At 41.7% G+C, this 26751-nt stretch overlaps 3 protein-coding genes and 1 pseudogene across 6 annotated transcripts in view; 1 reads left to right on the forward strand and 3 right to left on the reverse strand.

Annotated features, from left to right (window-relative positions):
• LOC307047359 (forkhead box protein O6-like) overlaps positions 1-6680 on the reverse strand; it is a 30488-nt gene extending 23808 nt beyond the window's left edge. The window contains 1 exon segment of the mRNA XM_079694284.1: positions 5132-6680. Within this exon segment, the coding sequence (XP_079550410.1) occupies positions 5132-5620 (489 nt within the window). The 5' untranslated portion in view covers positions 5621-6680.
• Positions 6681-11489: 4809 nt separating this feature from the next.
• med18 (mediator of RNA polymerase II transcription, subunit 18 homolog (yeast)) overlaps positions 11490-26751 on the reverse strand; it is a 30385-nt gene continuing 15123 nt past the window's right edge. The window contains exons 1-3 of one of the 3 annotated variants that reach the window (XM_079640990.1): positions 13904-14267; positions 13137-13237; positions 11490-12139 (exon numbers count right to left, since the gene is read on the reverse strand). In XM_079640990.1, coding sequence (XP_079497116.1) covers positions 11583-12139; positions 13137-13209 — 630 coding nt within the window. In that variant the 5' untranslated portion in view covers positions 13210-13237; positions 13904-14267 and the 3' untranslated portion in view covers positions 11490-11582. Of the gene's footprint in view, positions 12140-13136; positions 13238-13878; positions 14268-26751 lie in introns of those variants that run through there. The other 2 variants (XM_079640989.1, XM_079640991.1) reach the window with 2 other exon arrangements.
• Positions 15332-19848, reverse strand: LOC307012890 (uncharacterized protein). The gene is made up of 3 exons (XM_079640094.1): positions 17584-19848; positions 16535-17187; positions 15332-16448 (listed from the first exon to the last, which is right to left on the reverse strand). Exons 1-3 carry the CDS (start codon positions 18101-18103, stop codon positions 15681-15683), a joined length of 1941 nt encoding a protein of 646 aa, XP_079496220.1. The 5' UTR covers positions 18104-19848; the 3' UTR covers positions 15332-15680.
• On the forward strand, positions 22358-25894 carry LOC307013523 (cytochrome P450 4B1-like; annotated as a pseudogene). The gene is made up of 9 exons (XR_013810530.1): positions 22358-22457; positions 22647-22691; positions 22794-22921; positions 23164-23288; positions 23378-23532; positions 23692-23798; positions 24482-24574; positions 24826-24887; positions 25202-25894. The product of XR_013810530.1 is annotated as a cytochrome P450 4B1-like (transcript).

The following is a 26751-nucleotide window of genomic DNA, read 5'->3' on the forward strand; positions in this document are numbered from 1 at the left end:
CACCCAAGGCTACTACCCCCCTCTCTTTCCCATCATCTCCATGACATCTCTTACACAGCCTCAGAGAGAAACACACACCACATTCTGTCCCTGCAGCTGTGAACGGTTTTGCCAAAAAATCCACGGGCGCTTACCAAACACAGCCACGCCTTCCAAAATGAGCCAATCGCCGCGAGTCAGACAGGTTTCAAAACAGATCAGACAGCAAAACAGCACCGCAAACACTTGCTTCCGCTCTCGGTCAGCCCCCTCCTCTTTCAAAAAATGGTTCACCCCACCCAAGAACAGAGTGTTCCTCCATGGGTGGTTTGAGGATGCACAAGTGTGTTGAGTATTTTTTTGCAAATGTGACTGTGTGTGCATGAGCCAGAGGGGAATAGTGGAAACCATCAGCCTAAATAGTGCAATGGGGAAATAATGACAAATTCTCTTTGCTTCTTCAGTATATGGAAACTTAATTAACTGAAAGGGGGATTTAATAATCTGAGAAATGTCACTAAATGGCTCATACATTGTTCTAATAAATGTGCAGAGCCATGAGTAATAAGCATGGTAGGAAATGCTTCAACAGCTGAAGTTCAGTTCGGCTGAGAAGCACATCGAAATTATTCAACCCTGTCAAATTGGGAACTTGACGGTCTCATCCCCTTGTATTCTGCTCCAAAGGACCCAGTAGCTGACAGGAGTCGAGCTGAGGGAAATCCAGCATTGTTATCCTATTATCTCGGAGATAATGTGAGATATGAGATTTCTCTTATGAGAAGAGGCTCACTGCTTAAGGCAGTCCAGATCACTGGCAGGAGACTGACGCCAAAGCTCTCTTGAGAAAGACTCCTCACCTCAATTGGCCCTTGTACCAAAACCCACTAAGACAGGAAAAATGTATAGAATGTCTGTTAGATGGATGGATTGAACGAAAAAGGCGGAGAGATAAAAGAGGAGATAACATGGGTGTCTGCTTGATAAAATGATAGGAGAGAGCAAAGTAATATCTAAGGGAAAACGATATTGTTTTTCATATTAGTGTCTGCTGATTGCTGTCTTGCATATTTGAATGTGTGCCCATGCTTTGGTAATTTGCATGTACATTAATCATTTTCAGTGAGAAATGAACTGCCACGGCTGCCTGCCTGGCGGCTGCAAAAGGAAGAGAGGGCGGTGAGAACGGGCTTCTTGGCACCAGAAACCCGGCTCAACCCGAATATACTGCATGAACCCAACCTGGCTACGGCTGCACGAGCCAAGGGGAGATGTAAGATGCTCATAATCCTGGACCATAAATCTGTCCAGCATGCATCATATGCTCTCCTTTTCTGAGTGTGTGAATGTGTGTCTGTCGCACTCCTAAATTACTCTGCTCCCCTGAGCCAAAACGGAGGATTAAAATATGAATCAGCTGAAGTCTAGGATACTTTCCAGTCTCTCCAGACTCCCCAACCATCAACAACACACACGCACACACACACACACACACACACACACACACACACACACACACACACACACACACACACACACACACACACACACACACACACACACACAAACACACACACACACACACAGGCAACTCCACACACTCAAAAAGTTTCAAGTCTTTCCACTTCATGCTAAGCTTCTGTCAAACACGCTCTCTGCTGCACATTTGACATTCATATCCCTCATATTTGACAAGTGTTTCTCCACTGCAGCTGCCGTAGCCCGTGTAGTGACAGGATTACGAGACTCTGTCTTCTTCCCTTTAAATCAATTAGATAAAGTGAAACTATCCTGCTCTGTTTCAAAAACTACCTGTGAAGTCAGGGGTTATAGGATAAGACTTTACAGACCTAGGGATACATCTTTATTTCTCTTCCCTTTATTTCCTCACAGACTATCCTCTCTTTTCTGCAGTCGGTGTAATATTTCTCTCTAAAATTGTATTTAGCTCCATCTGATCAGATTGCTGTCCTCTGACCTTTTGCCCTGCTGACCCCGCACAGGCCTCTACCAAAGGACACTTTCTAAATAACAGTCTAGTCGTGGATTAAAGTGTCTGAGTGACTGCCTGGAACCCTTTGCCGACCTGCTGCGCAATCCCCTGGCATCCGACCGCCCAATCGCCAGAAAAAGCACTGTAAACACACGCAGGGAAAACTACGTGTGGTACAATAAAGCGGGAAGAAACAGACTCTTCACTTATGCACTGTAGTTGCAATTGTACACGCTGAAAACATCATGTGAGGATATCTTAGGCCTGCATCATCTATTTCTATTTAAATAAACTTAATACATAAAAGCATAAGTGAATGATGGGCTCTTTTATCCCATAGCCTCCCCACACGGACATACACAAAAATGAAACCCCCTGAGCGTAACAATGGCAGCATCTAACCCCCTTGAAGTTAATGAACTTCTAGGCGCCTACAGGGCATTCCCCGCACCAAGTTGCCTTAAAACCCCACCATTAGAGGCATTATGAAGTCAAGAGCGAGACTACGCGGCATTCTCTGCAGTGACATGCTGTCAGACCAATCAGCAGGCCCAAACACACACGTCTATAGAAGTAGACAGCCCCTCCCCCTGCACTAGCCCCCACAAAGAAGCACACAACACTCCCAACCCTGACGCTTTGTTGCAATTGACATGTGCTTCTCCCACGCACAAATGCACTATGTATCCACGTGTATGCGTAGATATTTTTAGATATAGTTAGCTAGAAAAACATAAAAACTCTTGATATGGGCCTTTACAAAACAATAGCTAACTTCACAGCATCCTTCAAATGTTGGATGCTTCTAGTTTATTAAGAACACTGGGAAATAAAGGCTAGTAAAGTTGCTTTACATCAACAGTGCTGTAATGGTAAAAGATCGGGACACGGTCCTGCGTACACTCGCTTCCACGAGGAGGTGATTAGAAAGCCATGACCTCAGAATACCACGTCTTTCCTAGAAATCAGAAGCCATTAGGTATTTATAGGAGCTTAAATGGTACTATCTAGGTGTACAGGCTGCACCAAGCCATCAACCCCAACCCCCTGCCTGCCCGCCGCCTACGCAAACTGCCAAGCTATACCACTTAATTTCATTTCGTTTCATCATCAGCTTATCAACAATTCTTTTATCTTTTTTTTCTCCCTTTGCCTGCCACAACAACAAAAATAAAAACATACTGCTTTGCATCAAATGCTTTGCTTGTGCATGATATTTCTGATTGAGATGAAAATGAAGTGAATGATACAAGTAATGTTTTCTCCCACTCCCAAAGGCTGCTGTCAAATCTAATAGCCTGATATGATTGTTAAATTACAAGTATGAGTAGAGCACCCGTGTTGGGGGAAGGTGGGGGGATTTAGGGTCCTGGGATCATGGATTGAATCTGAACATGTGTTTTTATGAACCTCGTCAAACTTGCTTTTATTAGCTGACTTTACATGCTATCCAACATCTCTTATAAAATAGATGTGTGTGTGTCCACACCCTCTATTGCTACCAAGCTTCATGAAATGCATGTACATTTCTGTCACACTCCCAACTAAAAAAAGTCTTCAGGGCTTCATTATGTATTCAAAGTCCTGAGAATGAAAGCGGGTTTCTCATTTGATGAACCAACTTCAATTAAAAGTTGATCACATTTATTGCAAGAGCCAAGCAGTTGCATCAGAAATTAGGCTTTCACTGTACATGCACGCATGCTGCTGGGTGAACATTTCCATATGCTATTTGTTTGGTTCCTGTAAGCAAGCTACACATGTGACTCCTAAGTGTATGTTTACATCACAAATCCGTCTCTAACCAAAACCAGGTCAGTCCTGTTACAGACATTATGGCTGCCTGCTTTGAACGACTTACCTAATGCCCCGTCATTACCTGGAATGGGCCCCATGTCTCGCCTGTGGCCTGAAATAGCCCCGGACCTCAGGCTGCCACGCTTAACGCCCCCCCCTCCCCTAATTTGCAGTTTCATAAATAGCGAACTAGGACTTTGGCACTTAAGATAAAGTGGCCATGTGGTTGACTCTTGGTGCAACTGCTGGGCTAATGAAACAGACCTGGAGGCGCACCTTAGGAGAGTTCAGGATTAAAATGTGTCAGTCAAGTGCTTGAGATTAGGGCTTAATGCCAAGCAGTGAGATAAAGTATGTTTGCAACAGCAACAAGTTTTAACATGATATGGAAAGCCAAAAATCTGAATTCATGTTTGGTCTTTGATATATGATATTTAATAGTTCTGAGAAGGTAACAATCATGGGATCAGCCAACTATATAACTCAGGACGTAAGTATTTAATTTCGCTATGAGCATTAACAGTCTTACTGTGAAGTCCGGTTTTGTGGTCTTGCTTTAGTAAAAACAAACAAGGTTCTGATGACAGAAGATGCATGTGCACAGAGCTACTGTGGAGATCTGAAGGTCTCAGATCCGCAAAGGTGCAACATGAGGACATGCACTGCCCAGCTGATCTTCCTGCCCCTTCTCCCTGTCCTCAGATGGCCATAATGAATAGAAACACGATGAGGCTTGGAGCAGAGGCTGATAACATGGGCAAATGTCCAGGAGGTTATTCTAGGCTCTCAGCCAGACAGACAGCGGTGGTGGACCGTGGTCAATTGAACACCCTTCTGAATATTTACATTGTGGACAGCATACCTGTGACCTCCTACTACTACTAAGTGTCCCACTGCTTATGTGTTTTTAAACTGATACGAATATGTGTGTTAAATGTACATTCAATAGTTGGTTCTATAACTGCCTCATTTTTTCACAGCAGATATGGAAATTAATCATCAACAAAAGCTGTGCTGCTATGGTGTGAGGATTTCATGCACTACAACGGACGCTGTTGCCCATCATGAGCTGATCTGAGATGAGCAAAGCCTTGTTACACACGCACAGCAAGTGACTACAGTCCAGTTATTACATTCTGCCATCGATGATCTATACAATGACTGACGGCATTAATGAACTAAGACAAGATAACGCATGGCACCATTCATGCGTAACCGGCACTGAATCCCATGGTGACATGTGTATGGCAAAGGGGTGAATACAATCACAATGGATTATCGAATAGTAATAACACACGATAATATCAATAGACACTCTGTGATTAACCCATCAAATCCACGTCATGTGTTTTTACTCCTTACCTTCCAGCCAGCTGAGCTATTACTGTCGCCCTTATCCTTGAAATAGGGCACATAACGGACCATCCAGTCGTATATCTGTGACAGCGTGAGTCTCTTTTCTAGGGTGCTCTCAATGGCGCGGGTAATGAGATCAGCGTAGGACTGGTTCCCCCACGCGTTCCGCCGCGAGGATTTGGCTTTGCGCAGCGGTCCGGTCACATCCAGCGCCGCGCCGGCCAGGCATGGGTGCGTCGCGCCTGTGAGTGCCGGGGCACCGGCTGGATGCGTCAGCTCTCCCGGTGTTCCGCCTACGAGCCCCGCTATGCAAGCCGGGACGTCCTCTGGTTCCACCTTGATGTTGACCAGTGGAAGACCCCCACTGACCTCGTGTCCTCCGGGGAAGTCCTCCGGGCAAGGCAGCGGCCAGGTGCACGAGCGAGTCCGGCTTTGCGGCTCGAAATCCGAATCAACCTGATGAGCGTCCAATTCGTCGTCCCCCATCATCAACATTTACCCTTCAGTTTAAATCGGAATAAATCAAATGAAGAACAAGGGAGGGAATACCTCCACGATCCCCGTATCCAACTGTCCTCAGCAGGCTTTCACTGCACGTTGAAATTCGTCTTGTAATGTATTGAGCTTACACTCTGAATCAATAAGAGGCAATCCAACGGAGTAAAAGGATCATGATGAATACAAGCAGAATCACTGCCTCGCGTGTAGAGATAAGAGAAGTAATAAAAGTAATAATAATTTCTCGTCCATTTTACCTGAAGTAAAAAAGGGGAATACAATGCTTCTTATTTAACAGTCCATCTCGAGGCAGTCTATCTGAAACGCGTGTCACAGCCAGTCATGGGGGCTTTTCAATCCAGTTGCAGCAACAGATGATATTTCAGATAAGCGGCATATTTGCCAAGCAGTCGTCGATAAATCCTCCACGAGACAACAGGGGGAATGGGGAAAGAGAGGGAGAAATCACCAGAGCTGTGTTGAGTGCATCCACTGAGGCGATAATGCGTGATTACCGTGAATTATTAAATCTTCCAGTCTGCACGGATTAGGCTGGCAGCTACACATTCAAGTCCATTCAGCCTGAACAGCACCCAACTGTCTGCAATTATAATGAAGAGGCGTGCGCATGTGACGAATCGATAAATCCCCAGTCTGAAAATATAAAGAAAAATATAGTCCAGCGATCACATTTCGTATCCACTTGTCAGGTTGATAAAATAGTCCTTTATCACACCTCCTCTTGCTCCCCTATCCCCCTTGCCTTTTCTCACTGTCTCAGATCCCACACATGTTCTCATTTGCTTACAACTCGTTCCGTCGATGTGAACCGAGGATGACGCGCCGGCGCTGTAGTGGAGATGCTGCCAATTGGAGTGCGCTCACGAAATCAATACTCTCCGAACATGATCACAGCGAAATCCCGAAGTCCTCTTTCCCTCTCTCTCTCTCTGTAGCTCTACTCCCCCCTCCCTCTCCACAATCTCTGATATGAACCGAGAGAGCAAACCTCAAATTCTTAATCAAAACTCTGCATGATGATCTTTCTGGCAGAGCGTCACCCGGCGCTTTGTGTGCCAGCCTTAAGTCCAGCGGAGATAAAACAAGGCAATGTGAAAATGACACAAATGGGAAATTCCTACATAAACTTGACAATGTTTTTTTTTGTCTTTAAACAAATACACCGTCTGATCTGCCTTTGTGCGTAACAAATTGTCCCGGGCAACGTGCGCAGCGTCCAAATGTCCTCCAGAGAGAACTCACCCCGCGCAGCAGGTTTCACTGCTGATTATGTGTGGGCTGTGGGCAATACCTTAGCCGGTATCATTTCCTATTGACGATTAGACAGATTTAGTTCAGATTACGAGAGATTAGGTAACTCTAGATTTTAATCTGAGAGGAGTGAGGTGAAATGGAGGTCTTCAGAGGCCAGATTGAAAGATCATCTCGGGTCCACACTCAAGCCAAAGTGGGGAGGCGTAAAACACTTGCACATCCCAAATCGCATTTGCCAAGCCTCGACGCCAGAGACACCCTCCTCTGACCCATATGCTCAAAACTGACCGAGGGGGATTCCGCTCTCCATCCCACCCTCTCCCCAAAACTGACAGCAGGGCGGGCACACTGTCACAGGTGCTCGAATCCCATTGGCTCTTTATTTCCCTAGTACATGCCGAGATTTTTTTTCTGTAAAACAAAAATGAGGATGGAAGCCTTACACTGCCCCTCACTTTTCACCTTCAAGCAGGAGATTTGCTGAGCTCACTTACAGCAACAGTCTGCTTCACATTTGTATGCACATTCACACCTGTTATTTTGATGGTTGCTGCGGGGATATTATTACTTATTCATGGACCTCTAGTAAACAATGCACACAGAGCTGCACTTTCTGATAATATTTGGAAGTTATAGGCTACCGCTCCATACAGGCATTTGAACCACCTCTGGGTAGTATGACCTATGGGGACATGTTGGTATGACTGCAGTGAAAATATTCAACAGCTGAATATATTGAAATTCATTCTGTGCAGTCAGACAATAAAGAAAGGACTGTTCTCAACATATTTGACTACAATCTAATATTTTTAGAGGCACACATGCACAGTTCATGAGCACCATCAAAACAAGCACCTTTGCAGCAAGGTAATCAAAATTACCTGTGGACCCCGCCCTCTCTGTGTAAAGACTGCATGGACGGAAGCTGTACTTAAAAGTTGCACAACATAGCCACAACTGCGTGCACTCAGACATGACTGATGTTGAGAAATGTGTTTTCAAAATAGCACGCTTTTAAATGCGGGAGGATGTGTCATAGTGTGTCATAGAAAATGACACAGTGGGATCAGATGGGTAAAATGTCATGTTACTAATAGTTTGTCTGTGTCTTCAAGCCCTATTGCAACTATCATTTTGATTAACGAGAAACAATTTGTATCATGTACCTCACTGTACGTCACAAATATATCCTTGAGTCTCTAACACAAAGGGACAGATTTGTTGACAAAGGACCACACAATGCATCTTGATTACACACAAAGTGAAAGAAAAGTAGTTGTGAAGACAAAAGATCAGATTTAGAGGCTCCAAGCAGAACTAGGATTTCAAAACAAGACTCAGAGGAACTCAGAAGGACAGAGAGGAGGGAGGCCCAGACAGCTTTAAAAACTACATATGTGTTCGGTCCCCTCCAGGCGGACTGCTACACCGTCCCCATACCAGACATTCCAGAGGCAGCCTGGCTGGCTTCAGGCCGAGTGGCTGATCCTGGAACAGCATGTTCTGCACAGCAATAATCACCTCTGCCAGCCACAAGCAATGCAGATCACCACATCAACAACAAGGCAGAGTTCTGTGCCCGTACCCGGAAAAACGTCTCGGATATGTTTATTTAGCAAGGACCATCCTCTATCCTTGGCCCCCCGTCACTGCAGACATCCCCCACAACCTCATGATGTTGTGCAATGTTTCCCTGCAACCATCGTCCCTAGGGGGATTAGGACGAGAGGAAGCTGGAGAAGCCACAAGAACACCCTTGGGAGAACGATGCCTGTTTGGGAAAACACTTCCCCCTGGTTCTCCTCCCCTTGGTTGTCCTCCCCTCTCAGCAAACAACCCACACTGTCTAACAAGCATATGGACTCCCAATGACACATGAAGGAGAGGGCTCAAATCCAAGTATCGGGGACGTTCCTGAGTGAACCAAGCTGGATTTCAACCCTTGGTGGCAGCGGCCCAAAGTGGGATGACTTAAGGACTTCCTGCCCCGAGCGAGAGCTAGCTTTCTGTGGCATCTTGGCATGAGTGCTGCCAACTATGAGCATTATGTTTAGAGGCATCAAAGACAATATTGGTGCCAAGAGTTTTAATTAGGACTGTGTTATGGAATGGAAAGTACAGGCATGTGCAGGTAATGGCACTTCTCCCCATTTCAGAGGTCTAAGAAAATATAATTAACAACCACTATCTGCTGAAGACAATTAATTTTTATTTAACAGTTAAAGAGCCAGAACGACTGAATTGCCCAAAGAGGAAAATCAATGTGCACTGCTCTCACACTTAAAAGTGCAGCGAGCATAATTGCATTATAATAAACTGAATGTCAGAGTTGCTTAAAAGAGAGTAAAGGTGAGTGGACAGTGCTGATGATACAACACAATCCCAACCCATTCAATACAAATCACGGTATTGGCTAGTGTGAAAAACATGGAAGAGACTAGTACAATACAGTTGTACTGGATTTTTCAAATGGATCTGTATGAAACACGCAAGTTAGGTGAAGTCTGTAGAATATGATTATTATGCCGGATATCTCTGAAGCGCCACAATACATCATACAAATTGGTATTTAACATATTTGCTCCGTACGAGTTGCAATTGAATACTCCCTAAAGAGTTTTTTGTTTTTTTTAAATCTGATTCATTGTCAGCCCCATTATATAGATTTGTATTAGATAGAAATGCTTTAGACTACTAGAATTAAAAACAGCAATGACCGTAAGATTCTACACTCAACACATCTCTCTCCGAACAATCCCAGAACGAAAAGTAATCAGTTTCATGATCAGTCACATACTGTAACTCTAACCCCTTGTGACTCCATATTCATATCAAGATTTTTCGCCTATATGCGTCAAAATACTGACTTGTCTCAGTTTCTTTAAAATAAACCATGCAGAATATAACATTATGCCCCGGGCAACAAGTCAAATCCCTCACTTGTGGAAGTCAGTGGTTGGCTACATCCACAATAGCCAAGAAGGCCTGATGCCAAGACTCTGATTAGCCTAGCGTTGCTCTCTGTTCTCCAGGCGATGGAGTGGAGGTGCAGTGGGAGTCCAGCTCACCACCAAAGACCACTGTGCTAAACACAAGTTTAAGTGGAAGAAAGCCAGCAGACTGTAGTGTACCCATGCTGGACATATAAAGCCTTGGGCAAGGAGGCATCCTCTTCTTTAATACATAATTCACTCAGAGTTTAAACATCATGCTTTAGACCTAAGGGCCAGTCTGCTTCTGGTAGTTGGAACATAAAACTGTCTCCATCAGATAATCGGCTTCCATTGACGGGCAGTTTTTGTGTAATATAAAAATGTGGTGCAACATGAGCTTCTTCCCAAACACAAGCATTTCAAAGAATCCCCCTTCAATATAAGGATGTCAAATAATCCAAAGGGAAGTTATGAAGGTGCACGAAATGTATTTGGAAGCAATGTCAACTCACCTTTCCACCTCAGCGAGTTTGTCCTCCTCAGCCTTGATTTGCAGGTAGGTCAACACGCAGAGACAGCACCCTGCCCTCGAGCGCTCCCTTCAGACACGCACACGGTCACTTTACATCGCAACCGCTGCAAATGCATCTTCCTGTTGAGGTATTATTAGAAGCACTCATGTCTTATTGCCCACATTATTATCATAACTGACAGGATGTGCATTAGTTACATCAGTGTCTGTAGCAGATTGGCCATAATGTTTACACACTGGTGTACAAGCCATTTTGGAATGGAGCATGAGCAGAGGAGAACCTGAAGGCAGCGGTAGTGCTTTCACATGTAATAGTCCCAGCTCAAGTTCCCATGAAAGAGGCACTAATGGGTTAACAGTAGAAATGAGATGGGAAGAGAGGGAAAATCAATGCTTTTGTTCAGGGGGAAGAAAGGAAGGTTTTTACAGGTCTATGTATCATTAAGCAATTGAGAAAGCTAATTAGAGTGGGGGGAAAAGATGTGCAGATCTCACAGCTAATTATTTCCATGGCAACCAGGGCTCTTGTAGATGATCTGAGGTTGCGTTCAGATGGAGAGATGGCCAGTTACACGAAGAGCAAGAGAGACCCCTAGTGGGTTATAATGAATGTGTTCACAATACGCTAGTCAGCATGTGATTTTAAAAACATGAGGGTTAAACATAGCAATAAATCAAAGCTGATATATGTGGTATGTGTTAAAGGTGCTTTATGGAGATAAATAAACCCATTATTTTCTCTTTTTTTTATCAAATAATGTCTTAAAGAACTTTAACCATTTAAACAAATTAAAATGTCAGGTGCCTCTCTATAGACTGTATGTTATGTCAAAGATGTACCGTTATTAAATAAATAACTATCATTTGTCTAGTAGGTGTTATTTTTCTGACTAATGACATTTGTTCCCAAACATATCACTTTTTTATATTTTGTAAACACCACTGTGGGGATCTACAACACATCTTCAAATGTAAACAAACTACCTAAACATTTAACCAAAATCATGCATTATTAATCACAAATTAGTGATATGATAACCATGTCAAAACGTCTGTGACCAGAGTGTTGTGGAAAATGATGGATTGTAGTAATAATATTTTGTTCACAACAAAATGACAAGAAGGGTAACCATTATATAAAAGTTTATGTATTTAATTTGAGTACAAAAATAAAAAAGAAATGTGTCCATGGTAGTTAGAGATGACTTAATGTTCCCCGTCAGTGTCTCTGTTTGCTGGGGTCAATCTTCTCCAGGTGCACCAGAGGTTTAAGTTGCTCTGCAAAGCTGCGCATGTCCTCTGAGACGGTGTCCTGTCCGGCTGGAGCCAGCACACTCAGCTCCACCAGGTATGAGAGCGATAGACGTTCTGTGTTCTCCGTGTTCCCCGGTACCAGGATGCGTGACAGCTTGCTAACTACAATTTTCATAACACCTTTGCGGAATATGTGTCCGTTGGCCGTAAACTCGTGGTCCATGCGAAAGCCCATCTCGTTGAGGAACTCGGGCAGACTGTGAGAGGCGGCCACGTCGACACAGTTGCGCACCAGAGCGTGGCGGCTCTTGTCTCCCACTTCTGGTTGGCCGAGGTAGCGTAGGTGCCATGGGGAGGTGGGGTGGGAGAGGGAGCGCCGGGCACGCAGAATGAAAGGGTTCCCTTGTTGGCCTTTCAGAAGATAAACCAGTTCGTGATCTGTAAAGGTCTCGGGATCCATGTTGTCAGACAGGCCGCGGAGGCGATGCAGGAGGCTTTCCAGGGCCTGGTCTAACACACTGCCTGTTTTAATAAAGATTAGAGAAACAGATATATACCAATTCATTGTTGTTGCAATATATATAGTAAATAACATATAATACAAACATCCATAAAATGGCACTTAGTGTTGGTTTTTAAACTTTAATTTCTCACATGTCTGAATGCCACATAACTGTAATACAGTAAACAGTAATAGGAATACACACATACAATATTTGTTATGTATTATAGTCATATAAATGTGTCTGTTTTCTTAAATTCAAGAATTTACGATTTCTATTTTCATTCCTTTAAAAACACACATATAACCAAAGCAGTGTTGTAAAACCAGTGGTGGAAAGTAAGCTACTTTATGCTTCTACAATTCAGAGGCTAACATCATACTTTTACTCCACTACATTTCTATTAACACTCAAAGGTACTCGTTACTTCTTTACATATAAAACATATGATATGCTGATATGGTATAATGCAGTACTGTACTACTAATCCACGCAGTATTTCAAGTTTCTAAATATGGTCCACATTGACAGACTATAATACTTAAATGCTCTTAAATGTATAAAAACAAGACAAAACAATGACCATAATAATATAATACTGAGAAAAGATCCATTCAGCATAACAAGTGCTTTTACTGTTGATACTATAAAATTCATTTATTAGATTATGTACTTCATAATTTTCTGAAATGGGCTGTTGGGCAGAATGAGTACTTCTACTATTTGTTTACAAGTATATTTTTGATGCTTTAACATTTTGTAATCAGGATATTCTACTTGTAGTGGAGTATTTTAGGACCGTAGTAATAGTACTTCAACTTATGTAAAGGATCTCAGTATTTCTTCCAACACTCTGTAAAATGAACAGAGATGGGAAGTAACCAAGTACATTTACTTGAATACCGTACTTAAGTACCATTTTGAGATATTTGTACTTTACTTGAGTATTTCCATGTTATGCTACTTTTGTACTTCTACAAAGTCTTTAGCTGTGGGTGTTTCTAACGCTAGCTTACCTTGCAGCAGATACTCCATCATATTGACTGCGCCCCCGGTGACAGGCATCGATGTAACAGGAGGAGCTTCCATCTTCTCTCAGCCACAACGATGATTATTTCTGTAAGAGGAAGATTTAAATTAGCTTTGTTTGTACAGTCTTCTGGATGATTTGATACCGTCTTCATGTACCGTTTGGTGTTTATTTGGTACTGTAAAGATTTGAAGCTCTTTAAGGCAAAGCACGTTTATTTATAGAGCACATTTCAACACAAAGCAGTTCAAAGTGCTTTGGAAAAAAATTGAAAACATTAAGCATAGAGCAACAGAATCACATTATAAAATGGCATATAAAAACAGTCATTAAAAAGCTAATAGAATAGAAGAAGCAAATAGAGAATAATAAAAGTTAGAGTGCACTGTAAAATATGAATAGTTTAATTCAAAGCACAAATAAAAGTCTTCAGCCTGGATTTAATAATAATGAGTACATTTTTGGTCATTTAAGTATATATATTGATGTCAACACTCTTGTACTTTTACTTGAGTAACTTCTTGACTGCAGGACTTTTACTTGTAACAAAGTATTCCTACACTCTTGTACTTCTACTTTCACTCAAAGTACAGGATAAGAGCACTTCTTCCACCTCTGTTTACAAGTATCTTACAGCCAGTGCTAGCTTAATGTAGCGAGCTAGCTAATTCACTTAGTTAGTTCACAGCTAACAGCAAAACACTCTAAATAGTAGCTTGCTTCATTACCTGAGAAATGCAAAACAGCCCTTGCCTTGTTGGTTGAAACAGGTAGAAGTTGATGTGTTTGTCTTCGGTGTAGAAAAGCCTCAACACAAGGCTATTAGCTACCCAGTCAGCTAGCTAGCTGTTAGCGAAATTAGATACAAATATTTATCTACAATCACGTATGCTGTGGTATCCAAATAACCGTAATAAGGTTAAATTATTAGCTAGGTTATTTGAATAGGATGGCATATACACCTGTGGAAACAAATAGTGTATTAAAGTAAAACGGCTCCGTTTATTATCAGAGAGAGCATGAACACGGGTAACATTGAGGGAAAATCTTTTATTTTCTTCTTCTTTTAGAGATTGATTGGAGGTTGGAAACCAACGACTAAGTGAACTACCGCCACCTACTGGACTGTGGAGCAGTATTATTGGCAGAAAATAAAGTAAATCAATGATGACTCAGAAAACATGTTTTCTCGACCAGTGTCATGTCATTTATTTAGTCAAAACATCAACCAAATATACTTAAAGTACCAAAAGTAAAAGTATATTTATTGTGCAAATTGGTCCATTTCAGAATAATGTAGGGTATATGATATGTTTTGATTATGATTATTGATGCATTCAAGTGTTATCAAAACTGGTAAAGATGCAGCTTAAATTGCTTTGTATACTACATACTTAAGTATATTGCATTACATTACATGTCACTTGTTAGAAGCTTTTATCCAAAGTGACTTACATACTCAATACTGTGGGCAATCCCCACAGGAGCAATTTGGGGTGAAGTGTCTTGCCCAGGGACACAACGACTTGCTGACTGCAGTGGGTTTGACCCCCTGATCCCAACACCAACGCACAACCCACTGCACCACACGCCTCCCTATATTTCACATAATTAATCAAAATATGCAAAGTAACTAAAGATACGAAATAAATGTGGTGGAGAAAAAGTAAACGACCTTGCTTACACTGACAGTTCTCCATAAAACACCAAAGCATTTTTTAGCTCTGACATAGGGCTACTATAACCAGGCCTACTTTATAAACTCGGGTCCAGGTTATTTTTGCTGGAGAGTGAAGTTTGTCCCAAAGCTTGCCGCTGTGTTTACACCATAGACCAGGGGAAGAACATTATTTTGGCCAACTCTGCATCTTTGTGCAGCATATACTCAAACAGCGATAGGAAGAGCCCACTGCCTGGCTCGGACATGCTGTGGAGTGAATCGTGGTCACCTCTGAGAGGGAGTTGGTTGACAGCTAAAAAAAGCTATAATATCAACGACAGCTGACACGTATAACTAGGGAGACCACCTGCTAAGAAGCCCAAGGGGGGACAAGGGGTATGTTTCTGAGGGACAATGTGGGACACTGCCCGGCGCGGAAGTGGTTTACCTATTTCTAGCACATACCATCTTACATAGTACATTAATAGTGCCCTATTCCACTACACATGTGTAATATCTGATGTATGTCCATCAATAGGCCACCAATGTGTATTTCTTTCTAAATAAAGATTCATAACATTTTGAACAATGAATTGGCAAATGCTATTTAACTTAAGCAATTTATTCACTTCAAGCAACATTCATGAGAAGGTTCCAAATGTTTTTTCAGTATAGACACAGGAGTGCGAACCCATCAACATCACAAGGTGACAACAATGCAAAAAGTTGCCAACATAAAATCCTATGCAGAACAATGACATTTCACCTAAAAGGCAACTGTAACCTAAAAATGGTAAATTTGCAACCCTGTAAACAGTCCACCAATGTTCAAAATCAATCAAACTACATCTTAGAGAAATGGGATATTAACTAGTTTTCTTCAGGTTTCTTCTTGAACTTGTATTTCTTGTTGGAGCGTACAGCATTGAGGAGAGCCTTCTCTTTCACTACATAAGAGTAGAAGTCCTTGCAACTGAATGTGAAGTTGCTCTTCACCTGGATTTCTGACTTGATGAGGTTTACCGAACATCTGTTCCTTGTGTCTGTCCAGCATCCTGTCATCAGTGAAAAGACCCTCTCCACTGAAGCATTGGTGATTGGTACACTCAAGAGGAAAGAAGCTAATGCTGTCATGTTTGGTGTGTGTGTGTGCTTGAGTAAGGTGGCCCACTTCTCAACGACTGAAGCTTCTGACTGCACAATGGCCTGTTGGTGTGGCAGAACAACACAATACTCATCATATAGTGCATCCATGTCCAATTGCTTGCTTAGCTGCAGGACTTCTACAGCTTCACAGAGATGGGTGAAGTTGAATGGGCTCTTCTGTAGTGCCAGGCTAGCCACTTTCTTCTGGTAGTTGGAGTCTGAGAAGTCATAGCGCTGCTCCAGGTAAGTGAGAGAGGACTGGTAGAAGTTGCACATATCCTCTCTGAGCACAGCTGCCTGCCTGTCTGGAAACTCCTGGAAGAGTACACCCGTCTGGGCCCCAAAGAAACCATCACTCTGTCGTTGCTGTAGCTTGGTTTTTAGGGTGAACATCATATCGTAGAGCTCACAGACAGTCCCATCTTCTCGCTCCAGCACCAGCACAGTGTCGTGGAAAATCTTCAGCGCATTGCTGAGGAAGGACAGGTAAACCTAAAAGAAGTAAGATGAGTCAATGATCACTCTTTGCATTATCATAATTTCTCTTATCCCTGTTGAATGCAATTCAAAATAATTACCTGTAATTCAAGGGGGTTGCCCTCACCATCCTGGTCATCCCTGAACAGCCGCCATAGTGACTTTGGGCACTGTTCCTCTCCCAATGAGAGAAAATAGGCCTTGATAGGAGCCCAGCAGTCATGAAGCCTCTTCACTGCAGGCCACAGGCTCAGCCATCTTGTGGGCACATGTCTAAGCAGGGACTGGTACTCTATCTCCACAAAGGTGTGAACTGACTTAAGTTCCTCAATGCGTTTGGCAGATGAGGAGAAGTGGCTAAAGGTCTTGTTGACAACATTTTCTATGTCGATATTTAGCCGATCTCCTGCGTGTTTTGCACTGTTGTGAACGATGTGGGCCACACAGTTTGCCTTCAAAATAGAACTGTTGTTCTCTTTCAGTTTCTGGAAGACAGAGTTGTATCTCCCATAATTCACACTAGCATTGTCAGCACTATACGCAGATATCATGTCTAGTCCCAGTCCGTTTTCCTCCAGCTTGGTGACTATCTGGTTGTGGATCGCGTAAGATGTTTCATCACTGTCATCATAGAAATCAATGACCTTCGTCTGTACTCCCAAGTCTGGCGTCCAGTAACGCACTGACAGTGGGAAGAGCTTGGTGGTCCCATGATTGGAGGCATCTGAAGCCACTGAGAAGAATGGCGTGTGGGCTGTGGAGACACACACAGATGGGGTGAACTTGAGAGAGATTCTCTAAAAACAGATTATTACAAAAATACAAGACACTACTTTACTGTTTTGATCATTATTGATTTTATATAAATATAATCTATACAATTATTTAGGCCTACATCTTTTCAAAAATCATAGTTGCTTTTTTTTGTGAAATCATATAAGGTACACAGAGCCTGGTTTCACAAAGGCACGGAAGAGCCTTTAGCCTTTATGTTTGCGTTGGCTACTGATGCTATTTAATTTCATTGAAGTGAAGGAAACGTTGACTTTTAACATAGTAGAAGAATATCAATATGATTAGACATCAGTTAGCTAACGTCAGATAAATAGCTAACACAATATTACATCCATGAACATAACTTTAAATGTACCTTTAGTTGTTGCCTCTCGTTGCTCATGTAGTGGTCTTTTGAGGACTTTGAAACAATCTTCGACAGAGGCAGGGGCAAGCACATCAGTGACAATAGCTTCTGCCTTCGTCCGACCACAGGCCATCCTCTTGGCAATGTCCGAGTCCGGATAAATCGTTGGGGCTAGCTTTATGCCACAATCTCCTGCTCGATATGATGTAGCGTGTTGGACAGTGTGATACACACTCGTCACCTCTGCAGCAGTGACTTTGTCAGCTAGACAGTCGTTTTTGGGTCGGAGGAAAGCATCCATAGATTTCGATGTCTCTTTTTGTTGGACATTTTTTTTGTGTGTGTCAGTCAGTCTGTGTCGTTTGACATCGTATTCGCCTCCATGTCCGATTGAGAAGGACGTTTTGCAAATGTCACAGAAAACCCTCTCACTATCCCCCTCAACAGCCTTCAGCCACACATATTCCCTCTCCCACTCTTTCCTGTACCCACACCTTCTCTTTTTACTTACTGGTGCTTCAGACGCCATTTTCTATAGACAAGTTCACGCGACAAAACCACGGGTAGCGCGGCATAACCCTACACAAATGCACTTCATTTCCGCCGGAAGTCTTTTGCACAGCGTCTGTCGCTGCGCGTGCGGCCGTTTGCTGTCATGACGACGACGCAAAATTTGACAACCTAGTCAGCAGTTATACTGGGGGGTGGGTGTGGCAACTGTAGCGTGCTGAACTAGTCTCAAGTAATGCTAGTTTGGCTGCCAAGAGCTCAAGAAGCTAGAGCGAGCAATTCTTTTTTGAGCAAGCATTGATTATGCGTGACATGGTCTCAATTTGCGGGACGCATGAATTGGGGTTCAAACGCTGTGCGTGCACGCGCTACGCGGGACGGGTGGTCACCCTACGTATAACGGTTCCGTGCCAGCTGATCTATGTGCACCAAAGTACTCATTTCCTTATTTGTTTCCTCGCATATCTGTCTCTCTCTCCACAAACTCTCACATGAAATGTGTTCTTTTGATGTGGCATTTATCTTTGTCTATAATGCGTGTTTCCAGTCGCAAAAACCTTTGACAGTAAAAGCCGCATCAGATGAAGACGTACTTACTTTAAACTGTTTACAGTGGAAACAAAAGGCTGCGTCTGCTTTTAACGAATATTCAAGCCATGGTCTGTTGTTGTACCATGCAATGGCAAAAGTGCGCTTCTTTCCTGAAAACAATCTCCCTGGATAACGACCCAGTTTCACCTGGCTGGGTTTATTAACCCCAAGATCACCTGGGGCTGTTGGTCTTTGAGCGGTTGCTGGCCCAATAGTACCTGTGCTGTGCTGCAAGGTAGCGTCTGTAGTGGAGGCACCGGCACGGAGGAGGAGGATGCTGGCAGGTGTGGTACAGGGTGTGGCAACGCAGGTGGTGATGGTAGGGGCACAAGGAGCTGTGCCTCGGAGGACAGCGTTGGTGGCGGCCGCATTGATGAGTCAAGGCTTGGGCTCGCTAACTCAGCCCCGGGGTTTGCCGAGGTCAAGCTTGTGACATTAAGGCGTGCTGCTGCAACGGCAGGTGCAGGGTCGCCAGCAGCACCATCGGCTGCAGTTCTTTCATCGCTATTTCGTTTTAATAAATCCTTAGACCTTTTAAGCCAATTTCTGATGTCGATTTTGTAATTCAAACAGAAATGGGAGTCTAAGGAATGCACAATAAACAATAAACAAATTCAGAATAGGCGGCAGAGTGTGACGCTGTGATTGGTCTAAATGTGGACGAATCACAAATCACAACAGACACATGCATTTATTTGACGTAGCCTGCGATTTTTTTTTTGTTTCTATCTGACATCACATACATCGTGGCATAAAAGTTCACAGTTTATTTATAATTAAAACAATATATATATATATTTTTTAATGTTATAAATAATAAAAAACGTGGTTATTGGGGGAGGGCAGGAATGTCAAATGGGAGGTTCTGGCAGCGTCTATTACCTCATTCACACCAACGCAACTCCGGTTCAAGCTCCGTGCTAGAGCTTTTCAGGTTCAGAACCGGTTTTTCCCGCACACACTCATGTTAAAAAAAGGTTGCGTTTTAGCGCATTCAATCTTCCTACAGAGCGTAGGAATGGCCTGCTCTGATGTTTGAAAACGGAATTGCAGTTTTATTGCTTATAGATTATCAGAACATTTCAAAGGGGACACAGCCACATTGGATATTAACGTATGGATTAACTACAGCATCGTTGTTATCGTTTTAGTGCCATTGAAGACCAGACAAAACCAAGGTAAGCCATGTTAGCGTTGTAGGCTACCTAGCGCCACATGTTGTGATGTACGTTTTGTTGATAACGTCGCAAGTTTGTGTCTTTCAGTGTTGAGGTGGGCACCGTTAGATTCTGTGTCTTTACGATCAGAAACGATGGGTTGGATGTGCTGCTAGGATAACTAATAAGGGAGCTAGGAGTGATTTTTGGTGCAGTAATAGGTTAGCATTTTTCACTCGGGGCTAATTCAGAGGCTCACTGTTAGCATTGTGTGTTTTTTTTGAAAAAATAAAATGAAAAAGATCAGTTAAATGAATTTTTTTCCCGTTATATTGATATAAAATATTCATAATTTATTAAATATTAAGGTTCCTTAGACGTTGTTTCCTGCAAATGACACGATTTCGACCGGGTCCGTGGGGCTTTGATGTTGGATGATGGCTTGAGGTTTTAAAAACCTGAATGCGGATATAGGCCTAATGTTTATACAAGAGACATATCTCTGTAACTCTGATCAGCGAAAGCTGAATAGGCCGTGGATTGGACAAATGTTTCATTCACAATTTAACCTAAAGACAAGGGGCACAGCCATTTTAATTCGGAAAAAAGTAAATTTCACCCCTAATACAATTTTAGATCCAAATGGACGTTATGTCATCATTTCTGGCACACTATCAGAAGCCGGTCATCTTAGTTTCTGTGTATGCTCCCAACTGGGATGATCATAATTTTGTGAAATTGCTATTCTCCACCATCCCCGATTTGAATTCCCATCTATTGATACTGGGAGGAGATATGAATTGTTTTATAGACCCAACACTAGACAGATCTAGTTCCAGAACTGTGGCGCCCTCTAAAACGGCACAGACTCTCTCTGCTTTTATCGACCACTATGGCTACGTCGACCCGTGGAGATTTTTACACCCCTCGGTTAGGCAATACTCTTTCTTTTCCCATGCACATCGTTCATACTCTCGCATAGATTAGTTTATTGTTGATAAAACATTTATTTCGATGATTGTCTCCGTTCAGTACTCACCGATAACTGTATCAGATCATTCAACTGTGATCCTGGACCTTCACTTTGATCATAAGCCTAAGGAATTTAGATTCTGGCGTCTTGACCCTCTTTTACTTTCTGATACAGCCTTTTGTGAGTGTATTTCGGAATCAATTACATTCTTCTGTGAGATCAACCAAAATGAAGAGACCTCAGCATCCCTACTCTGGGAAACCCTTAAAGCTTTTCTTAGGGGTAAGATCATCTCGCATACGTCTAATGTTAATAAACTTCGTAGAGCACGCCAAAGAGAACTGGAAGAATCTATCATTAATCTAGACAACCAACTATTTTCCACTCAATCACCTGATCTATTTAAAGAACGGTTGGGGCTCCAAACAGAACTTGACCTTCTGCTAACAAGAGAGGCTTAACGACTCCTTTTACATTCACGAGGGTCTATATATGAACATGGTGATAAAGCTGGCCGTCACCTGGCCCACCAACTAAAGGCTAGGGTGGCCTTGAACCAAATCACCCAGATTCGGGACGGGTTGAGCTCTCTCACTTCTGACCCGGGAGAGATTAATAACATCTTTAAAACCTACTACTCTCGTCTCTACACGTCTGAATCCCCTGATAACGAAGATCAGCTACATACATTTTTGGATAAATTAGATATGCCCAAGATTTCGACTAACGACCAACAGACACTAGATGCCAGCCTGCAGCTCGCTGAGATTAAAGAGGCAATACAGTCCATGAATAGTCGCAAATCACCGGGACCGGACAGATACCCGGTAAATTCTACAAAAAATTCTCAAATCAACTGTCCCCATTATTAGGGGTGCACCGAATGGGAAATTCTTGGCCGAAACCGATACCGAAAATAGGAAACAGTTGGCCGAAAACCAAATGCCGAAAGGCCGAAAATGATTAATAGAAATATATATATATAATGTATACATTATTTACCAATGTTGTTCAGCTACCTGATTATGGAAAAAGTCCTGATTATGGCAAAACTTAACTTAAATAATAATCACTATTATGGGTCCATAAAACATTTATTCAGCACTTTTGAATGCATACAGTACATTCATTCCAAGTCAAGTGCATTTTCTTTTCTCTGTAGGATAACTACAACAAAGTGCATTCAGAACAAAGCCAAGGTGCTTTAAAACTGCATAAACATCTAGGCCAGCAGGCCTACAACAAACTAGTGTAAATAAAGACTGTAACAGCCAGGCCTTCAACAACAACAAATGCACCTATAAGTTTGGTAACGTGTTGTTGTGATGACGTAATCAAAACGCGGCGACAAGCGCGACCATGCTCGAGGCTGGCTCACAGCCAACATGTCTGCCACTTGGAGATATTTCAAAATATCTGAGAAAAAGACGCGCGGATTGCGATTTGTAAAACGTGTTCAGCTGACATTTCTCGAGGGGGTGTAACTGCAAAGACTTCGGGATTACTCCACCACTTGAAATCAAAACACCCGGACAAATGGGGTCAGCAGTACCCTTATGCTTTCCCGATGTGGTTTGGTCCCTTTGTTTGTTTCCTCAACATTCAACATCCAGACTATGTGAAAACTATATTGACATCTACTCTACAAGTGTGTGAGTCATTGTTTTATATCTTTACTGAAGTCATAAACCTTTACAATGTAGCAGTTAAGTCAAATTAATCTTTTGACAAGATGCTTTTAACTACGACGTATACATTGTAGACTCATATTGGTTTATTATCTGCATTTCAATAAACAAAGTTCAATGTAACATAATCTGTAATTGTTTGTTTCTTAACAGAGCCAAAAGATAATATGGCATATACTTTTGTTAAGCCTTGGATTGGTAAGATTGCTTTTACTTTCTCCTACAGCATATTTTGGCTTACTGCACAGTATTTCCTGTTAAGCTGCTTCCCTCGCTGACACATACTGCCTCTGTTTTCAGGTGATGGCTTATTGGTGTCTAAAGGTCAGAAGTGGTTTCGCCACAGAAGGCTCTTGACCCCAGGTTTCCATTATGAAGTTTTGAAACCCTACATAAATCTGATGTCAGACTCACTTAAAACCATGCTGGTACGTTAATGACAGTCTTTTTGTTTATAAAATCTGTTTTTTTGCCAAGTTGCATTTCACATATTGTACAAGGAAAATGCTTTTGTGTAAAGTGCTATAATAAGCAGTCAATGGTGAAGTGATGTGGAGGAAGGCTTTCCAGATGCTGCAGCTATTTTGTGTCAAAGTTGTTCCAGCTAAGTGTGTTGAAGTTTTTTCCACGTCCTGCCGAGACCTCACATCTGTTCTTTCACTGTTGCCAGGACAAATGGGAGAGTTATGCAAAAACCGATGAGTCCTTTGAATTGTTTAACCACGTGAGCCTTATGACACTGGACAGCATCATGAAGTGTGCGTTCAGCTACAACAGCAACTGTCAGACCGAGAGGCGAGTCCATACAAACGTTTTCCCGCCATTCACAATTACAGGTTTATGTTCTCAGTTGTCTGAACTGTTTGTCTACGTTCTTATTTCAGCGGAACAAATGAATACATCAAGGCAGTGTATGAGCTCACTAATTTGATTAACCTGCGGTTCAGGATGTTTCCATACCACAATGACCTCATTTTCTACCTCAGCCCACATGGCTTCAGACTAAGAAAAGCATGCAAGGTGGCTCACAGTCACACAGGTAAGATGTTCACAGATATTACCTTCATCATGACAATCTAAAACTGAATTTAGCTTGCCCATACATCAAACTTGTATAGGCTCTAAACTGTAGGTTTATGGTTGCTGCATTTTAAGAGTTACTGGGGATATGCTCATTCATTATTCTCTTATTTTGAAGGGGAAGTCATACGAAAGAGGAAAGAAGCACTCAAGGAGGAGAACGAGCTGGATCGCGTACAGGGAAAGAGAAACGTGGACTTTCTGGACATCCTTCTCTTAGCGAGAGTATGTTATGTCTTATGTTCCATGTATTGAATTCACAAAATGGGACACTTCTGATCAATGAAAAAAAAAAACATACGTAAAAACTGCAATTTTCAAAGCAGTAAGCTCTCTATAGAGATAATGAATTAATAATCGTGATCATTTTAGTAATGAGATATTTAAAGCATGAACAGTCTTAAAGTTGCCGCACATTAAAAAAGCGTAGTTGTGCCATGTTTATAACTTGAGATGATTCAAATATGATACTGTATGTGCTTAACCTGCAAGGGGCAAAAAACTATAGGAAAAAAGGAAACGCAGAAGGTTTTTCGAATGAGCATTGATATGCTGAGCATATGATGATGGCCACTGGTACAAAGGCAACAGTCTGTTTTTTTTGCTCTTTGACTCTTGAACAGCAACTTAAAAGTTATACATTTCTGTTGTGCACATATAATCAATATATATACACAATAAGCGAATCAAGGACACCTCTGTAACTCAGTAACTAAAATGGCAATGATTCCTTTCTTTCCAAACAGAGTTGACCTGTAAAAGGATCCAACAGACATTAGCTGTTTCTGTGCCAATTCCAATAGGCCTACAATTTGTACGGTTTTTAATCATAGGTTTTTGGAGTAGTCGTGTCACATTAAGACATAATATGTTGATTACTCATGTTTTAAGTTTGCCTTTTATTTAAGGATGAGAACAAACAGGGTCTGTCAGATGAAGATATACAAGCAGAAGTGGACACCTTCATGTTTGAGGGCCATGACACTACAGCCAGTGCCAGTGTAAATATGCCGGATTTTAGCTTTGAGCTAATTTCCATCCGTAGTCCCTGACATACAACATATAAGAACATGACATTTGTAAACATAGCAAAACATAAATACATTATATGCAAAAGAGCAAGAGCAGCATACACAAGTATTTACCACATGGCAGTATACTATAGCAGCAACGACATATTAAGTGCAACAGATTGTGATTAATGCCACACTGGTGTTTGTTTTTCCATCTTGTGTCAACCCAGGTCTTTTGACTCCCGGAGAATGTTTCCAAGAGGCCTCCTCACGCATTCGTGCCCTTCTCTGCTGGGCCAAGGTTTTTGTCCTCATATAATACCGTTTGACGAGCTCACTAAAGATAGGGCTACAGCTAAGTTTACAACACATTACAATACAATAGCACTGCAGTAAAAACATATTTGGCAAACACAAAAGGCTTACTGAAAGGCTGTTGCCATATCTTCTTGTCCAATCTATTCCAATATTATGTCAATCAAAAATATATATATCATTTGGTATTGACTGTTCATCTGATTTCCATAACCTTAAGTGCTGTCTTCCTATATGGTGTTACTTTAAAGCTTAATTTGTCACCACATTCCTCTCATTGGTGCTGTTTTCCTCACTCAGAAACTGCATTGGTCAGAACTTTGCCATGAACGAGCTGAAAGTGTCAACAGCGCTGACACTGAAGAGATACCATCTGATCGAGGACCCAACGCAAACACCAGAGATACTTCCTCGACTGGTGCTTCGTTCACTTAATGGCCTCCACATCAAAATAAAACCTGTAGACCCATGAGTGAAAATGGAAATAACTGTTGAAAAAAACCCTGGAAAATAAATGACTCATTCTTCTATGATTTGACTCAACTTTTAAACCAACAAATAATCATAAACAGATACTAATGAAGTGATTAACTGTTAAGTATTTTATCAAGTGTCTAATCGTTATTTACACTGGAGCCTGTGTTAATGAGACATTTATCGCACTTTACATATAAAAGGAAGATGACTTTTGTGATCGTCAAAAGGAAAACCTAAGTAACATTTTCGTTTCACCATTTATAAATGCATCTCAACTGGTTTAGCTGAACTTTGTACAGATCACTTTGGCATTATGTAAATGTTTTCATGGAAATGTTAGTGTGACCTTTAACAGGTCAGAGGCACTCTTATTGACATTGCACTCTTGTGCAACATTTCAGTGTCATGTCCACATTGAATCATTACGATTTCAAAATCAGCCATGTGTTTTGATTCTTTAACTTTTCTGACTCCTCACGTTAAATATTTTTATAATAAAACACTTTTTCCATTCCATTCATTCTCCATTTTTTAAAATCAAAACACAGAATAAATAAAACATTTGAAACGTGTAAAGAATTGATTGTTATACACATTGGATTCTTTAAATTATTTTATTGTTAATAAATACAATGTTTTATTTTATGCTTTATTATTTATGGAAAGTAGCTGTCAGTAAAAAAAACAGAGAAAGCTATTCAGGCTTTTAGGGTTACATTTTGGCTGGGTGGAAGACTTGATAGCCATAAGGTGTAAACATTATCTTAAGTGTACTTGGATGTTTGTTTATGGGAAGAAGAGAACATTCTGTTGCATGTGAACTAACTCGGCTCACATAGCTATCTGGTCAATGGTTATCTCCAGAATAAAGTCTTGGAAGCTAAATAAAACAATAACCAGGGCTCTCATTCTGTGGTTTGCCAATAAGTAATCAAATAACCTGCTTTTATAAAGACCTTTCATGGTGTATAGGCAGATCATATTGGCACAAATGCAACATTATTATAATCCCGGCTAAAAACATTCCAGAGTTATGATTCAAAAGTAATTCATTTTTTATTTACAGTCATATGATTACAAAATCCACACTCCTACAAGGACATTTAGTCACCAGCACAGTTTGTAAACGTGAAACACCTCGTTTATTGTTGATTTATCATATCTCCAATCTTTCGAAAAGATCCCATGAAATGGCCACTTGAGCTTCCTATAAAACATTAAGGCCATGTGATATTTCCATCAACTAAGGCTAGTTTTTTAAACAACAACTCACCCATTTGTTTACAGCAAGATAGATAGCTTATGGTTTAATGTCCCCCTTCGATAAGGACTTCTGTTCCAGGGCACTTCCCCCTCTCCTTACCTTCATTTCC

This window comes from Notothenia rossii, assembly GCF_949606895.1.
Source record: "Notothenia rossii genome assembly, chromosome: 7".
In the NCBI taxonomy this organism is placed as follows: domain Eukaryota; kingdom Metazoa; phylum Chordata; class Actinopteri; order Perciformes; family Nototheniidae; genus Notothenia; species Notothenia rossii.

What these genes read in the sequence shown, in the direction of transcription:
- LOC307012890 (XM_079640094.1), bottom strand. Translation starts at nt 18,103, where the DNA reads ATGGCGTCTGAAGCACCAGTAAGTAAAAAGAGAAGGTGTGGGTACAGG. An exon ending in ACGAGAGGCAACAACTAAAG is followed by an intron (nt 17,188 to 17,583) that starts GTACATTTAAAG and finishes GTGTCTCCACAG; the next exon opens with CCCACACGCCATTCTTCTCA. An exon ending in GCAACCCCCTTGAATTACAG is followed by an intron (nt 16,449 to 16,534) that starts GTAATTATTTTG and finishes TACTTCTTTTAG; the next exon opens with GTTTACCTGTCCTTCCTCAG.